At 36.4% G+C, this 17,998-nt stretch overlaps 4 protein-coding genes across 7 annotated transcripts; 3 read left to right on the plus strand and 1 right to left on the minus strand.

Moving 5' to 3' along the window:
- The first annotated feature begins 620 nt into the window (after nucleotides 1-620).
- IFT46 (intraflagellar transport 46) lies at nucleotides 621-2,832 on the plus strand. The gene is made up of 3 exons (XM_046620524.2): nucleotides 621-1,252; nucleotides 1,549-1,755; nucleotides 1,997-2,832. Exons 1-3 carry the CDS (start codon nucleotides 1,029-1,031, stop codon nucleotides 2,562-2,564), a joined length of 999 nt encoding a protein of 332 aa, XP_046476480.1. The 5' UTR covers nucleotides 621-1,028; the 3' UTR covers nucleotides 2,565-2,832.
- Nucleotides 1,452-15,676, minus strand: ytr (U4/U6.U5 small nuclear ribonucleoprotein 27 kDa protein yantar). Of its 4 annotated transcripts, XR_011176857.1 has the most exons (7): nucleotides 15,520-15,676; nucleotides 15,094-15,254; nucleotides 14,388-14,468; nucleotides 10,001-10,174; nucleotides 2,993-4,646; nucleotides 2,005-2,530; nucleotides 1,452-1,721 (listed from the first exon to the last, which is right to left on the minus strand). XR_011176857.1 is itself a non-coding variant. In XM_046620528.1 (4 exons), the coding sequence occupies exons 1-4, from the start codon at nucleotides 15,624-15,626 to the stop codon at nucleotides 13,866-13,868; spliced, it is 357 nt and encodes a 118-aa protein (XP_046476484.1). In that variant the 5' UTR covers nucleotides 15,627-15,676; the 3' UTR covers nucleotides 13,609-13,865. The 4 variants fall into 4 exon arrangements, 2 of the variants coding, with proteins under 2 accessions (XP_046476484.1, XP_046476482.1); XR_011176858.1 differs by lacking the exon at nucleotides 10,001-10,174 and having other exon boundaries at nucleotides 1,452-1,800; XM_046620528.1 differs by lacking the exons at nucleotides 1,452-1,721; nucleotides 2,005-2,530; nucleotides 2,993-4,646; nucleotides 10,001-10,174 and adding an exon at nucleotides 13,609-13,873.
- FANCI (Fanconi anemia complementation group I) lies at nucleotides 4,098-14,105 on the plus strand. The gene is made up of 21 exons (XM_046620523.2): nucleotides 4,098-4,238; nucleotides 4,342-4,625; nucleotides 5,249-5,416; nucleotides 5,502-5,725; nucleotides 5,804-6,000; nucleotides 6,257-6,393; nucleotides 6,476-6,702; nucleotides 6,992-7,332; nucleotides 8,152-8,284; nucleotides 8,681-8,988; nucleotides 9,251-9,442; nucleotides 9,518-9,675; nucleotides 10,048-10,224; nucleotides 10,308-10,465; nucleotides 10,584-10,945; nucleotides 11,070-11,250; nucleotides 11,350-11,566; nucleotides 12,462-12,534; nucleotides 12,605-12,754; nucleotides 12,866-12,964; nucleotides 13,825-14,105. The coding sequence occupies exons 1-21, from the start codon at nucleotides 4,155-4,157 to the stop codon at nucleotides 13,954-13,956; spliced, it is 4,002 nt and encodes a 1,333-aa protein (XP_046476479.1). The 5' UTR covers nucleotides 4,098-4,154; the 3' UTR covers nucleotides 13,957-14,105.
- Nucleotides 15,677-17,164: 1,488 nt separating the features above from the next.
- On the plus strand, nucleotides 17,165-17,983 carry LOC124216236 (HIG1 domain family member 2A, mitochondrial). Its single transcript, XM_046620518.2, has 2 exons — nucleotides 17,165-17,324; nucleotides 17,410-17,983. The coding sequence occupies exons 1-2, from the start codon at nucleotides 17,186-17,188 to the stop codon at nucleotides 17,568-17,570; spliced, it is 300 nt and encodes a 99-aa protein (XP_046476474.1). The 5' UTR covers nucleotides 17,165-17,185; the 3' UTR covers nucleotides 17,571-17,983.
- Nucleotides 17,984-17,998: the final 15 nt, after the last annotated feature.

Here is a 17,998-nt window from a genome sequence, read left to right on the forward strand (position 1 = left end):
AAACAAACGAAATTTTGGAGGTCACCTGAAGGCGAAATGACGTACCTGTCTGTGTCAGGACGTACCATCCTGATTCTCATCCAGACCTGTTCGCGTTCTGAGAAATGTTCTGCAAACTCAGCGATGCCGGAACAGCGGGCCGCGAATCTTGCGTCGCAAAAAATCGCGGACCCAGTTCGGAACCTAGAAGCCTGACAATAATGTGGAATGATAACTGATGATAAATAAAACCGTCTGTACGAGGTTGAGATTATCGAACGATGAGAATGAATATTTGCTGTTGGACTGTTGAGATTGCGAACTTTTTTCCGCTGCCAAACCGTTCATCGTGCTTTTATGGTCGATTCTTGGGGCGAAATATTTACCGCCAGATCAGAATTGAATGACACTTTCCGACGTAGCTTCTTGTTTTGTACCCGTTTTTCAGTTCCTCTACGTGGCGCTAGTAGACTTCTGACACGCTCACCAGAGATGAGTAGGGAGATCTCTAACGCTCGGCTTTTCGTGATACCAGCTAGGTTGGAGCGTCGACGCGACATCTAGGCGGCCATGCACCGAAGGCGGCCCACAATCGTGTGCCAGGCATGAAATTAGGCGCGCTCGCAGAGTATATATAGATATACTCGGTCGATCGAGCAAGTGGTTGCCAATCGCATCCTTGTCCCCGCTGGCACCGATGTTTCCAGGAGTGCAAGAATTGGGATTGTTTTTGTTTCAATTATGAATGTCAGCGAATAAAAGTATCTCCAGATTTGATAAATTTTGTATTCAATTAGCGGACGCTGAACCAAAATAATTAACCATTCCCAGCCCGAATACATTTTTTTTTTTTTCGATCAAATGTCTGGAGGATAGCAGAGAACTAGAACACCATGGCAACGTTTGTAAACAACATACCACAATATCTACCAGTGGCAGTTGGTTGCTCCGTGGGTGATCCTTACCCTCCGCTGTCAGCCGTTTAGAATAAGCACATCCACAGGAGTATCGCGTATCATTTATTTTCCAGCCCACTAACCGAACAAACAATGGACATTAAGGATAGCAGTGAGGACGAAGAAGCACAAAATATATCTGCATTTAGCCAATTTGATGAAAGTATAGAGGTACGCAACGCCGAAGAAATCAAGAGCCCTGTGAACACAGCTATGTCGACATTGAAACGAAGTCCAAAAAATACCGGTAGCCACAGCTCATTGAAGATTGGGGTTGGAAGTCTACGAGGCAATCTCAGTCCCCCACAGCCTTCAAGGTATTTTAATCTTATCCATGCTCTGTGGGTTTTTGTAATCAACGCGACATCTGTAATCACCACTTATCAACTGTCCCAAGGGTGGAAAACTTTCGTGCTTTAGTTTATTAAAGTTGAATCCAGTCTTCTTTTGTTTTCAAAGATAGATTTGAAACACCGTAAATGTTTGAAAGATTAAAGTAAGAATAATATTTATACATTCCTTTGGCATCTTATTTAATTTTTGTGTCGGTAGACGGTTAAGTACATTAAAATCCTATAAGCATATATGGAATATTCAAAAATTGTTCCACTAGATATTCGAACAAGCTTACGGACCACGTTGAACCCACATCGTTTGGCAAGTCAAGCGCACTCATGAATGATGCTTCTGATAGTGAAGAGACGGATGACGATGATATACAAGGTGGAACAACCAAAGGTTTTGAAACTTATGATCCAAAGGAATTTGAAGATCTTCACGTATCAGCTGAAATCAAAGAACTTTTCGAGAATATCACAAGGTGAGTTGGTCAGGTTTTTGCCTTTCTATGTTTTTCAGTGGGCATCTGTAAAAAAAGAAATGCCAAATATTTCCTTGTACTGAAATAACGTACTTAGGATAACATTATTATTCGTTTCCAAGAGGTAGCATGAACGAGATCTATTTGCGGAACCTCTTGAATGTATAATTTTTAACTTTTCGTCTTTTGACGAGCCATTGTGTCGAACATCTATTAACAACTACTTGTATTTTATGTACAGATTCTCACCGCAGAAAATTGACCTTGACTACAAGCTCATTCCGTTCGTGCCCGACTACATTCCAGCAGTCGGCGATATTGATGCTTTCATTAAAGTTCCGAAACCCGATGGTACCGCTGATAAAGTAGGGCTAGTCGTTCTGGATGAGCCCTGCGCCAATCAATCGGAGCCTGCCGTTCTGCATTTGCAATTGCGAAGTCATAGTACAAGTTCAGGACCTGTGAAACAGGCAGTGATCAAGCGCATTGACGATCCGGAAAAAAATTCCAAGTCTATTGAAAAGTGGATTAACGATATGAACCAGTTGCACACAAATAGGCACCCGCTTACAGTACATCTCTCAAAACCAACAGTTGACATTGATACGCTCATGCAACAATGGTCTGCAGACGTAGACGAACGATTGGAAAATACTTCGGTTGAATTGTCACAGCTAGATTGTGACTTGCCCCGTCTCGTCGACATTGCTTGTACCCTCGTCGATATTCCAGTCTACCCAGATGCCAGAATGGAAGCACTGCACACGATGTTTACCTTGTTTTTAGAAATTAGAGATCATCAATATTAATTCTATCGCAGTAGACATTGAATAATAGTAATAATTTCTAAAATTAGATTTTTTTTTTTGTTTCAGATCACTCTAATCCTTTGTTGCACAGTGGTACGTACGTACAACCTATATTCCATGGCTCTGGCGTTGCCTAAGCTCCTTGTAACGTCATTTATGGGTGAAACTTACTTTCTATACGTTGTTAGGGGACTTAAAAATGCATGTGTAACATCAATAAATAATCATTTAGGATGTAAAGACAAATAAATACGATTTTGAAAATTTACATCATTCTCATAATATTTCTAAAGGTTAATTATCATAATTGATTCTTATATATAATATATATAATGAGAAAAAAGAAGACGATTAAGTTTTCTCGTTTTTTGATGAAACTTATTCAAGCGTCGATGCATTTTGAACTTCCAATTGGTCCATTTGGCTACCTCAATACTTCAGCAGCCGATCCTCGCAAGTAGCCTGTACCACATTCCGGAATAGGATGTCATCATCATACAGCATTTTCACTACCCAAGCTGACAAGACAACGCTGCACGTACCATCCTCATCTACAGCCACTGGTTGTCCGAATCGCGTCTCCATCCTCCGGATGCTTGTCATCTGATAATTTTTGTAGACCTTCAGGTCCATTTGGACGCAGATTTCTCGACGCGAAGTCAAAAAACTTGTCAGCCTAAATTCCGAGAAATCGCTCAGGGTGGTTGCAAGCTTTCCAACGTCTTACCTCGCCTTGAAACCTCTCGATCATTAGTCATCAGAGGGATGGAAGAATCTTCCCGAGGAATGTGTCTCTTTATTTTAGCTTATGAGAGTCTCAATTTCTTTCTTTTGTTGAAATAGACCCATCCTATTGCACGCCTTCTTTTTATAAGTTGTACAATTTTGGTTGTTCTAGGGACGTCACAAAGTATAACGAGCTATCTTTTCACTTTATTTTTTCAAACTCATGTCATTATATTTAGTAATATTTATACTAATAGGTCATTTGCAGCTCAGATTCTAACTCACGCAAATTTGCCAGTTCGGATTTACATTTATTTTTACACACTTTACATTTATATTCAGTGTATATCAGGATAGATAATTTTTGGAATAATGTACAATATAAGCTGACTAGAAAATTTATTTCAAATCACTGGTCGTATACATATAAGTATATAGATTAAAGCATGCGGTACGCACTCATGTGCGCATTTCCAAACTTGCACAATCTGTTTAACTTCTCCATTTCAATACATAATAAAGATGAAATTCAATCTGCGGACACCCAGAGACCGGCGATATCTACGGACTAGCTAACGTTGGCTGAAGAATGAACCACAGAATGAACGCATCAGTAGAATGGAACCTATTAAGTTTCCCCACTGATCTCTATATTCCCTCTGTTGCCTGGTTTTGTCGTTCATACGCTGGCCGCCGAAAGCGCTGACAGTTGAGCGTGTTTCGAACACCGAATGCATTGATTTGTGTGATTTGTATATGATTGCAACAGGTTGTAAACGAAAACAATTTGTTAAATAGCCGTCTCACGTTTGATTTCATGATTTCTAATGAGCCGAAAACTGAAGTGGAGAAATATTTGTAAAAATGGACGATAAGATCAAAGACCTAGCTAGAAAAAAAAATCCAAGTCAGCTTACCAAGTTCATCCAAAATGTTGATTTGAAAGATGTGAGTATTTTTTTGTTTTTCATTTTCAGTACGTACCCAGTTTTAGACATAAACCGTATAAAAAGAACAAAAGTGTGAACTGTCTCTACTTTTGTTATTATAGCTATGTGAGATGATCCAGAACAAAATTTGTCATATGGATTTCCCAAAACTACAGAGCAACATTTTGGAGAGCTTCAACGACACTGCTTCTTCCCAGTCAAAAAGACTCAAGGTTGTTGAAGCGACTTTGTCAGCACTTCAAACAGCAAATATCACCAACAGCCAAGCTAATACGATAGTCTGTAGGATCATTATGGACTTTCCTCAATACTCATCTACGTATCTTACCAAACTAGTCGAGTTTTGTCAGGAACGGATCAGAAAAAATGATGATGAATTTATGAGGTCAGAATAATCCCGAGAACCCTGTGCAAAAACAATAAGGGCTGAATTACTTTTATTGGCAATTTAAAATGAAAAGTATACTTTAACATGCTTAATAGATAACATTCCAAATATTAGTAGTAAAATCCCCATAACCGTGGAAAGAGACCGATCAAGTGGAATAATTTTCTGCGTGTGCATGGCATAGCACTGCAGCTAGATCAACTGCATTAAAAATGCCTTAAGAAATTAAATATCTCATCAGACTGTTATTATTGGGAATCCTTTCGCTGCAGTAAACGAATACAATATCATAATAATTCAAAATAGATTTTACAAATATGTAAGACAGACTATTTCAAACTGATAAACTGATAGACCAACTACTATGTCTATGTTAATTTTAAAAATTTATAGCAGATTGATGATGCTCTCAATTATTTCTTTCATAATTAATAAATTCTAGAAATATTTTTTCTATGTTAATAAGATCATAAGTTTATAAACAATAGGCTTTTGCAACTTTTAGTTAGTAATTTGAAAGTTCCATTTACTCCAATTAGACAAGTTATCTGTCCAAAGAACTGTTACAGCATAGACATGAATGTAATGTGTCATGATATAAACGTCTCTGATTCTTGCAGTTGGAAAGACATTCTCCCACAAGTATTAGAAGTCCTGGAAGACAGGAAAATCGTAGTCAATAATGGTTCTGAGATGTCGGGAAAAGAGTACAGAGAAACTATCATCAAATCTTTGTACTCTGGCCAATGGGACACAGCAGTTTTGCCATCTGTCACAACGATGTTTAGGTGGCTGATTCGAAGAACAAAATACCACTATTATTAATAGTTTGTTCGACCATGCAACATGAACGATTGTTTTTGATCTTTTTAGAGAAATATCAATGTCCAAAGAAGAGCACCGAAAGGTGGTTGGGATTCTGTGCAACAGGCTGTCAAGCATGCAACCCAACGAGCTACCTCCTTTGGTGCATCAATTACTAACTTTTTGCCGTCAGCAAGACGCGGAGTGTGTCATTATGGCTCTCTGCAAATACTTTCAAACGCAGTACGCAAATGCATTAGAAGAAGATTCGCAAGAGTGTTCTGAAAACATTGGTAAACATTAATCAGCTATTCAGTAATCTAGCTATGACAGAAAAAGTTCCTTACTCTTTCAGTTTCAAATAATTGCAGGTGTCTTGACTGTCAAAGAAATTCAAGAAGCGGAAAGTACAATTCTTTATCACATATTCCATGCTACAGAGGTGAACCAGAATAGTTTGAAAGATTTCATAAAATCCGTCCGCAATGCAACAAATATTCCTGCATATGTACTTGATCCATTCATCATGACACTGCTGTTGAACGTATCGGACATATATGAAAACGACGTAAATATTACAAACATTACGCTATTCAGTCGTAACCATTGTTAAATCATAAAGTTTTCCATGAATTAACTAAAACCAGCAAACAAACCTTGAAATATCTAGGAAGTTCACATGATTTTTCGTATTTTTTTTTGCAATTCGTGCTTTACTCAAAATGCATGCTTATTTTGGATTTCTAAAAATATACTCAGAATACAAATAATAAATTTAGGTATAAATTGGCTAACTCTTTGCTACTTCGCATAACTTTTCACAGACTTTGGACATTCTGAGAAGTGCACTAAGCCGTATAATCCGTGATAACGAGCGACAAAAACACAGTTCTTGGCTCAGGGAAGTTCTGGACAAGGATTGTAGCATTTCATCAACATTAAATACTGTGATAGGAAACAGGTACAATGCTTCACAGAGTGCAGAGATTTTATGTCATACATTAGTTTCAAGAGCATTTACAACTGTTTCCTTGTTGTTACAGCATCAAAGATAGACACATGGTAGTTAAAGGGTTAGTTGACTTAGCGTTTGTGCTGATGGCAATGGGAGTAAAGCTGGGTGAAGAAGCCCATGCTGTAGTGTTATGGGAGATCGGTAACAAAATAATCCAAAAGCTAATAAAAAAACGACAAGAAATTGGTCCAACTGTGCTGCAAACACTAAACGATAAAATAATCTGTGGAGGTGCTAGTGTTACCCAATACACCTGTAAGTTGCTCTCCTTAGAATTTTAATTCAACCCTTTTAAGGGGTAAAATTATTTTTTAGCACACTCGCTTTGCTCAGACGCAAACTTCAGACACGCTGCAATCGTCAACTTTCATCCCTTGTTACACAACATACTACTGTTTTCGAATTCGAATTCCCAGCGACTACTTTTACATAGTATTAAAATGATATCTCAGATGGTCTGAAAAAGAGTGGCTGAGCTGATGGAGAATGTTCCTGTAGTACGATAAAATTAATTGATAAATCTTGAAAATTAATTTTATTTTAGATTGCCTTGCAAACATATGCCAAAAAGTACCTATAGTTGTGCTTGAGTGTCGTGTATGGATTATCACGTTGCTTGAGAATTTGCTAATAATAAACGCAGCTGCTGCGACGCAGGTGATTTTCGCAGTGCTTCCCATTGTGCGATTACAATCTGAAATACGAGACACATTAAGCATGGTATTGCGCAAAGCATTGTACTCCAGGGAAACCCAAATTCGTAAAATGGCTGTGACTGGATTTCTACAACTACTGAAGAACTTGAAACTACACACCCTAGGTGCACTCAGCCAGTCAACAAGCCGCGGCACGTCAAGTGCTTCTAGCACATCAACTTACACACAAGTACTTTAATATTAGAAATCATTAGTTTCTCACTGCTCCATTACAGTGAATAATTGTATTTGTGGGACAAATGTCGAGCCTATCAACTGGGTTAAGGGCTACCCTTTGTGCCAAATATTAATTTTAGACTTCTCAAAAAATTGGTATAATAATGTTGAGTATCATTTGCGAAGTCAATCTTCTGTTGTTTCAGAATATATAATACTCCTATAAAAAAAAGCCAATAGTGTTACAGAAGTAACGCAACCCCATGTTCCTAGTTCTAGTAGCCACTAATTCAGGTTAAAATTACCTACTTGGGCAATTACGGCTCTCATTCACGATGATTGTTCTCTGAGCAATGAACCATATTTTCAATCTGAATTTAAAAATACTTACATTAGACAAATTTCCATACATACCAAATATAATTGTCATTGGCGAATTCATATATTGTTGGAAAAAACTTGTATTTTTCCAGAAACTAGTATAGATGTATCGTTTTTGGTCACCTTAGTATAGTGTATGTTCATAACTACTATGTTAGAATTGTTAGTACTACAAGCATATAAAAGATTTGAACACTAAAGATAGTGGGGTGGCTAAAAACGGTGCTGCTGCCTTGTACTGTAGAAGACAGACCAAGTTGATCTGTTTCACTAAGCACATAAAATGATCTCTGCTAGATCTGGGTAGTTAGATTTTATTCTACCAACTGGCTGAAGTAAAAGCCTTGAGTGTACCGACATACTGCCTAGGTGCCTGAGGTCTATGAAATGCATGCATTGCTCATTTACGCTACATCACAACACTGGATAATCGTTTTTACCAATTCTCCAGGCAAGTCTGGAAGTTCACACCAAAAAAGTAGAAGAGAACCCTCGACTCAATACGCTGTTATGCTACGAGGTGCTGGGCATTCTCAAAAGGTGTTTTACCCAACAAGCAGAGGTCAAATCATGCTTATATGAAGGTATGATCACTACAATTTGTAAAGCAGAAATAGCAGCACTTCAAGACCATTAAATTACCTGTGCTCAATATTAAGGGGTTTTTGTCATTACGTGATTTTATTACCGAATTTTTGCTGTTCTACGAACCTTCGGCCAGCTTTTTATAAGTCAAAGTTACGATTTGGTTGAAAATTGTACATTGTATAGTATATACTAAGATAATTATACATGATATATTATAAGAGAATTCTGAATGATTTCCATCATAGCATTAGAACCTTCAATGTTCAGATAGAAAAATGCTCAGTTGCAGAATAGAAAAGGTACTGCTCACTTAAGGAAATTCATAACAGTTTCTTATATTGTTAACTATTTTGGTATCAACTTACTAAATTGTGAAATATATATTTTTACAGGATTATCTGATGCAATTGTGATGAATCCTGAGTTGTCAAAATACTTGGTGGAAATGTTACTTGAACATTTTGAACAATACTACGAGTCTAACACTAACATTCTACCACCATTCAAACTTGATAAATGCACGTCAATTCGTGGTGCAGAATCAGTTTTACAAGAACCAATTGGGAACTTGGTTTTAGTAATGCAACGAATATATGTCGAGGCAGCTTCTGAAGAGACTAATGAAATTGAAAAGCTGGGATTCATACTAGAATCCCTCTGCAACAGAATGTCCAAGTCTGAACTTGAGCATTTTCAAGTGGTAAGTAAAAAAGTCACATTTACAGATCGGTTTGTTAATTTTTAACGAGGTTAAAGTTTGGAACGTTAATATTATGCTGCATATCTTTTTTATTCATTATTTTTGGAATTTCCTGAGGATCATTGAACTGTAATACGCTACTACATACTGAGGTTTCATTAACTCAACTATGCCAAAGTTATTATAAAGTTAAAAAATAGTGATTTAAAAAGGAAAAAATTTTTGACATTCACAGTATTAGCTTCAATTCCGTAATTTTCAGGATCATGATATTGATCTATTAGACAATATACCAGAATGTCAAGAGAAACTTCATAACTTGAAAGAGATGATAACAGTTTATGAAGCTCTCATTGCATACAGAATTGTTACTTGGTCAAATGATTCTACGAATCCTGCCCACAAGATTTACACGTTATTTGATGGCTACAATCGACTTATCACCCGCACAAAGGTAACAATTACTGTCAATGTAGTAGCCTAAAACGATGTGCTGAATATCTTGATATCATAATGCCAACAATTTCAGCCTGCACCGAAGGTAAAGAAAGGTGAGGGTAAGAAGAAAAAAGACAAGGATGTTACAGATGCCTCCTTCAAGAAACCTGGGCGCAATGTAGCCATTAAACTACCACAAACTATTCTAGATCTAGAAACCGTACTCAAAATAGTTACTCTTCTATATTCGTAAGTATGTTTATGTAACACACTTGTATATAAATTTACATCGATCTCATAAGGCAATGGAAGCATATGAGTTACCTGTATATCTCTTGCAAATTTGGGAGCATCGAATATAACTTAGATTATATGTAAATAGGTTTAAAACGATCTACAAATTCTCGACGCGATATGAAGCGAGAGGATAGTGGGTATCAAACACCCTGGGTCATTTTTCACCTTAATAAATTCAGTTTAGGTTAATGCTGTAATTTTCTTGCTCGAAAATAATACCATATCTATTAATTTTAGTAAAATGTCGGATTTTGACGCAAACAATTATTTCACATACTTTTTCATGAAATCTCTTGAGTATGCAATCCATTTGACGTATTGTAGCGATGCTGTGCCCTGGTCATCTCAAATCGAATCGCGCAGATTGCAAGAAAAGGAATTGTTTCACCGCTATATACTGCAGACCTGCATTCAGCTTATGCAGCGTACGAAGCAGTTAAAAAACAACGACCTGCGAAAGCATAAGAGGCAGGATGTATTGAAATGTTTTGAAATTGGCGAGTAAGGATCATTATATCCTGTATATCAGAAAAATTTAAAGTCGTACAGAACGGATACATGGTGTGATAATTCATTTCTTTCAGAATCATATACACGAAAATTGTGTTACAATTGGATGATGTACGTAACTTCGACCAGCAAACTGCAGTACTTGGATTGGACTGTTTTAAAGAACTGTGTAACCTAGCATGCACAAGTCTATCCTCACAATCAGATTTGCTGAACTTTTTAAGGATATGTGGTAAAAACTTCATTATAAAAATATTTTTTAAACTCATTATTACTATTCACATGTGAATAAATACATATAAATAGGTAATGCATTAAATTTTCAATGTATACTATACATTATCTGTCAGGAAAAGTTGACACAAACGCTGACTTGGAATTGCAATTGATGAGCGTCATATCACCGGTGAAAAACCTTTTGACAAATGTTCTTGAGGAAGACGATGAAAATGAATTAATCGCTAAAAGAATTCCTTCAATTCTAATGAAAATTCTTTCACTCTTGACATTGAAGTTACCCTGCCATGGGGAAAAAATTGCAAATATGCTCAAATGGCTACATGAACTTGCTATGGAAAGAGAAATGGAGCAAAGTATGGCTGTCGCAGTAATTGAATTCATACTAAAGATTGAAGATTACATAACAGACTATGGAAATAGTATTGACAAGATAGTCTATCAACTCTGCCAAATACTGGGGACTGTAGACGAGGTAAGGTGATCTTAATGATTGGGTAATTGCAATATTGATTTTTTTTGAAGCTGCTATTTCGACTAAATTACGCATCTTCAAGCACAGTTTAATGCATAATCAATGATTACGTATTATTCAACAGGAAGAAAGTCAAATGCAGGAAGAAGATCAGTTTAAAATTCTGAATGACCAGTCTGCACTTCAAGTACATTCCCTTATTTGTAATGTACTAAAGCAAAAGCTGGATAACACGACGTGGTTTTTAAGTAGATTAAGAGCTGAGCAAGTACTCACGACAATGCCTGAAATAGGTGTAGAGGAACGTATGTATCCAAACTTGTAGTTAAATGTTTTCGAGACATAGTACAATGACCTAAAACTAATCATTAATATTTTTTACTTTTATTTTCATGATATAATAGGTCGAAATGCACTCAGAGATAAAGAACATAAACTAAGCTCTCAGTTGTGCTTGATCGTCCAGACATTAAAGACATTGTCTAATATTTCAATATCACCTGGAGTCAACGCGGATGCAGTATTCAAGAACTTGCAAAATCTATTCAGTACACTTAGCATGTACACGAGATACTTTTACAACAAATCAACAGCCCAAAATCCCGTCTTCCAAGCCGTTAGGTGAGGCTCGTTATTACGTGTAAAATATAATGGTATTTTCGACTGATTTCGGACAAAATGAAAGAACCAAACATTCAGGCGATTGATTTTTTCAATATGCAAGCAATAAAGTGCATTTCCAAAGCATTTTCCGTGGGAAATATGGATAGAGTCCAGAAGAAACAAATATGGCATTACGCAAGTAACTGAGTTGTGATGAGAAAAGTGACAGAGTGCTTGCTCTCGAACTGCTATCTTACATTGAAAACAACAAAATATAAATCTCCTGTCAGTGCGTCGGTAAATTTGGAAATGAATTGTATGAAAAAATCGAAAACAACACGAACGAGAATAAAAACCAGTCATAAAATTGAGAATAACGATGATAAGCATGAAGATGTTAAAAATCTTTCTCAGCCTCTTGGCTACTCGACTCCTTAGCTCTCGTAATTAAATTATGCAAGAGCAGGAATCTTTACAAAGAAGTACCAATCACTAGTTCTGGCTTGTTTTTTATAAATTCAGACGCTACTCTTGAACATCACTCCATATTTATTGAACTAAAAAGTAAAGTATACGACTCAAACAGTAAAAATAGACTTCGGAGAAGAAAGATTTCCTGCTAACAAGTCAAGTTTTAAGCCAGTTTTTTCTATGTGCATGCCTTTCTGCACCTCCTGTGTATTCGAATATCCAAACTATTCGCTCTACTTTCTCAAGTAAGCTTGAAAAATCACATTACTGTTTGCACCTTGAATCGTCCTGATCGACTATGAAAAATATATGCAATTTCACAAGAATCAACGCCTAATGATGTACTAAAATTGTACTCACTGTATGGTTATACCAACTAGTAAAAACGCTATGGACATCTAATCTTTGACTATATCAAATGGAACATGCATAAAATTTCCAGGTTTGTCCCACTGGTAAAACTAGCCGGAAAGCCACTTGCTAAGACATTATACAGCCTTATAACACACATTGAGGTAAGGGAAATTGTAATTGTTGAACTTCAAGTGAATCATATTTTTAACCTTCATCTTATCTTACTAAAAGGAAAATCAAAGAATCAAATCCAAGTCAAAAATAGTAGACTCATACGCACAAAGGAGCAAAGTATTGAAGGAAACCAAACTCATACCTAAAGTAGTATACGAGATCGAGCAATTTGGAAAGAATGTATTGCTGCTAAGTAAAAAAACTAAGGTAAGATTACAACTGGTAATGATGCAGCATGAAAAGTTCAACTAAAAAGTGATTCGATAAAATATGCTACTACAGCCTATTAAAAATAAATTTTCACTTCCATTCTTGCAGGCAGGTTTGGAAGAATACGTTAATTACAGTATTACACGAGATTTTAGAATAAAAAATCCAGTTCTCATGAAAGGTCTGGAGGAATTGGATGTTAGTATGGTGAGTTCCAGCTTTTGTGCAAAGATTCGGTACTTTCATTTTCGTTATTCAATACGAAACTATCGATGGAAATATGATGGTTTCATAAGATCCTCTTACATTTCAAATTTTTTATATCCATTAATCTACATTTATAATTGATACATTTCTTGACATATTTAATTCTTTTTGTGCATTTTATTCTATGCAACAAATTTTCTATAAAGTGGTTTGAGGGAAAATTTAAAATTTGGTATTAAAATCAGGTAGACGAAAAAGTTGGATCTATTGGAAACGAAATAGTTCATTTCGCTACATGCGCCATAGGTACTGTTTAAATCAGGGGTATGCAAAAAATGGTTGAATCGAAACAAATTGAATAACGAAACTCAAGTCAAAAGTCCACTCAAATATTCGAATATTCCATTAATTCATAATTTTTTATGAATCCGAATTTTTAGAATTTTTTTCAACGGTTTGAATGGCTGAAATAGTAAGAATGATTGCAATTATTCCATTTGACAATTTATCAACAGCCCTTGGAAATCATCGAGCGTTATATATTTCACTCGAAACAAGGCAATAACACTAGTAGGTTAGTTACGACCTCATTGTGGGTTAAAGAGACCAGTAAAATTGAACTAAAACGCAAATTACTTAAAACATTCGCAATATAGTTATTTGATTCATATCATATCGAATTTCTTTTAACTTTTAAATCTTTAGCATCTAGGCAGCTTTGCTTAGACATTGGGCGTAAACTAATATCATTAATATAAATTGAAACACTTGATCAAAAATTCAACTAGTTGCATAATTCTATTTATCCACCACTAATGATATGTTTGAACCGCTATTTTTTTGTTTACTATTGTCATTAGCTAACCACTCAAGGCACAAGTACCAGTACTTCAAAATCAGGTCAATCCCCTGAAAATTCAGATGCAGAAGGTAACACACCTGAACCGCCATTAAAAAAATCCAAGACAACACGTCAATCGCAGAAGTTGTAAGAGGTCACAGAAAAAATTTTACATAAGGTTTGATACAATATTATATTGTTAAACAGATGCTGCGCGTCAGGCTTTTATCAATACAAATTTTTATATTTTTGTATTTAAATAACAAGTTCTTGATGAAATTACAATAAACGATGTGTTACAGAAATAGACATTTAATTTCTTTGTCCGTTAATTATTATTATTAATATTATATCTATTATACATTAATGTATTAACTATATATTATACTTGGTAAGTAAAAAAAAATAATGTATTCTTCACTCTCAGGAATACAAACACTTTTAAAAGTGATAAATAAATTGCTGTTTACGCAACAAAATCGAGTGGCCTATTAAAACCACCTTTGCGATTCATGTATTGTCTATATTTTCGTTTAAGGATAACGTGGACAGCTCCAATGTCATTGCCTTCGACTTTTTTACCTTTCGTTGTGTCAAATCCACAGAATCCCATTAAACGCATCATATCCTGTTCCTCAGGAGTTTTTCCTTGGAGATCAGCCTCTGTAATTAGCAAATGATAATGAATTGTTTTTTGCGTCGTTGGAGCACACTTTTATTGCATGAGCATTTTTAATTCCTACATTCATCTCACTGATTCTGACAGTATGAGATGGACGAAGTTTAAAGGGGTTTTGACTGCAGCATTTTCAAATTGGTAGACACTTTTTGAGGTTATAGCATCGCTGAGGCCCTCCACTTTTTTATTTCTTCATTACCATCTTTAAGTTACGAACAATTCAAACTTGATATAGTTCCACCAATTGTATAATAGTCAAAATATTCTTAAAAATTGAATTTACATTTCTAGCAAATGCAGTTACGTTTTGCAGTAAACTTTATACATATAATATAAAAAAAAAAAATCAATTATTTTTCTGAGTTTAAGCATAATACTTCAAAGTAAAAGCCTTAAATCTTTCCAGTCTCCCCCTCAGTTATTAAACCTATCCATCGATTTCTTAAAGCAAACACATATTATTGAGGAAACCATTAATTCTTGAACATTTAGATTGTGAGGTGCGATAGTAGTCAAACATTAACAGATTTGACAAGTAGATCAAACTGGATCTTTCAGGGTAACTACTAACTGAAATTGCCTCTACAATTGCTTGAACTAACAACCAACCTGTAATAATGGGACGTTCGGCAGTAGGAGGCTTAAATTTTGGTTTAGGTCTTTCTCGGTCCCTGGATCTGGATCTGCTGTAAGATCTTCTATGTCTGTCGCGCTCCCTGTCGCGCTCTCTATCACGTTCTCGTGACTTAACTCTATCCCGATCGCCAGATCTATGATGAAAAAAAGAACACATTATTTTATACACAACTGAGAACTTTTTATAGAACAATCTGCAATGTGTTAAAATGGAGTGGGATATGTAGGCAGAAAATTTAGCCCCTACACTATTGACTTCTTTTTGAAATGGCGAAAAAAAGAGTAAACAATTCGTTATTTGGACACTAGTTTGCATTATTTTTCCACCCGCAAGCTTTCAATACTCGCACTAACGTTACAATGGTAAATCTATTTGAATATAGGTATCGAAATATTTACCTTCGCCTTCTGTCCCTGGATCGTCTTCTTCGTCGGTCACGATCCCTGTCTCTCTCGCGAGACCGATCTCTCCGTCTACCTGGAGATGGGGTTCGACTACGTCCCATTTGAAGAGCTCGTAGTTTCACTTCCGCACAACTTGAGGTGTAGTGTAGTACTGAGCCATCGTGCCAAAGAGTCAGAATTTATACTGCGTAACTTACAGTGCATATTTTCACCGCTAGGTGTAATTCTTAAGCCACGCCTCTGCCAGGGATCGCAGTGGGCCCACGGGTGGGGGGTTGGTTAGATTATGGCGCATGTTTGGTAGATGTGTACCGCAGGTAGGTGATATTAGGAAATAGCCCGTCGGCCCATTATGGGCCCACAGTTCCGCGAATAATTAAAAAAAATGAGATATCCGATAAGTAATGAAAATAGGTCCGTAGGTAGGTAATAAAAATAGGTAATAGCCGACCGGCCATTTTCTAGTATTACTTACCTGCGGGACACTGTTACAATTGCACGGACGATTTCTACAGAATTTCACGACGGCTGGCAGATTTTGTATGAAAATTTAATCTATCACAAATATTGTTATGCTATGTATGAACATTTAATTTACCACAAATATTGTTATTGGTGCGCCACGGACCTCGTTGTCGGGTGCTTACCGTTTAACACAACACGCTAGTAGTATTTCAAAATCGATTTTCTCGTAAACTATAGATAAGCCGTAGAGTTGAACGGCTTTGGGGAATTGTTATTCGAGTTCTCACCTTTCCGTACTATAAGTATGAGAAATTACCAAAATGTCATTGGTGTATTGTCCCCTTGAGAGCAAAGTGTATCGATGTAAATCTATACAAACTCCGTGTATGTAACGCTATGTGGCAACGGCTGATATCCTCAGAAATGGTGCGTTGCAACTGGCAGTTACTAAGCCGTAAGGGAAATATTTGGTTGAAGGATAAAATTCTTATTAAACAATATCATTTTGGTTTAAATATAAAATATTAAATATAAAGCAATCAATTCAATTAGTAAAGGGTCTCTCAGCCCAAAAGTAGATTCATTCCGTTCGAGGCACACTCCTTGAAGTACAATTTCGTATATAATTTCATATTGTGTTACATTCCAATTGGTAATCAAATTTATAATCCCATCGTTAATCTATACACATTGATTAGTACATACATTTCCGCGATTCAATTTAGAGTCTAGCTTCTAAGTCGTCCAGAAGTGTCAGTTGGGACGTCACAACGCGTCCATCGGTGATATTTTTCACAGGCAGTTCTTCACTGTCACAAGCTGTCGCAGTGTTCGCACCACTGATCTCCATTATATTATTATACATATACAGATCGCTACTATAGTATTATATAGAAATGAGTGGTTCGCGGTGCCCGCTGCTACGGCATTTTGCTGCCCGTGAAAATCTAGTCGAATGTGGCGCTCCGTGTATATCTCTTCGTGCTTGAACCGTATACTTGAGGGTATTTAAAATTGCATCGAGGAGGACGATCTGTGCCTATATCTTATACCGTGGCGATGGAACTAATCTAACCTAAAACCACTAAACCAGAGGACGTGAAAGTCAATGTTGGTATTTTGATTTAAGGAAAAAGAGTTGTCAGAATTATCCGAACGTGTGAATTAGGTGTGACTATTTTCAGAAAGAATAATCATGTCGGTTCCAAATGATAGTTTAGCCGATCTGGATTGGGTGAAGCTTCGCGAAGACATGGACAACGTCGCTCGCGGGCCTGAGACATTTACGCAGAAGCTGAATCGTAAATTCAGAGAGAATCCTTTGGTACCAATCGGTATTTGACTGTCATACTTTAGTAATCATTTCACAGGTACCTTGTAAGTTTCAGGGTTATTTCTCAATGGTAATGACATTTTCAGGCTGTTTCTTGACAACTGCAGCTCTATCCTACGGGCTTTACTCCTTTAAAACAGGGAATCGTGAGATGTCACAGTACATGATGAGAGCCCGTGTCGTTGCCCAAGGTTTAACCGTTGTCGCATTTGTGCTTGGGATGGGTGCAGCCGCCAGCAGGAAATAGACTTGCTGACTTGTATACTGTGCAGAGTTAGTTGTGCGATGTCAAAATTGTAATCTCCATTCATTTTTAGGAGTCTTATTACTTACACACTCGTAATGATATTTTGCAAGCGTGAGAGGAATTACTAATTGCAAATTATTATTTAAGCTACGTATATTGTACAAATAAAATAGATTTTACTTTGCGTAAATCAATATTCAAACTTGTATAGGTATTATGTATGTATATATCATGTGCATAGGTTTATAACAGACTTTAACTTTGTAGGGACATTTTTTGTTGGTTGACTGTCACCGTCGAAGACTCGATTCGCATTTCAGTATCCACCTTGAATATTGTATATGTAATTACATGTATTTTTTAAGTCTTTAATATCAAGGAGGCAGCTGAATAAAATTATTGGCATTATTTCATTGATAATTAATAAA

Source organism: Neodiprion pinetum, chromosome 4, assembly GCF_021155775.2.
Source record: "Neodiprion pinetum isolate iyNeoPine1 chromosome 4, iyNeoPine1.2, whole genome shotgun sequence".
Taxonomy (NCBI): domain Eukaryota; kingdom Metazoa; phylum Arthropoda; class Insecta; order Hymenoptera; family Diprionidae; genus Neodiprion; species Neodiprion pinetum.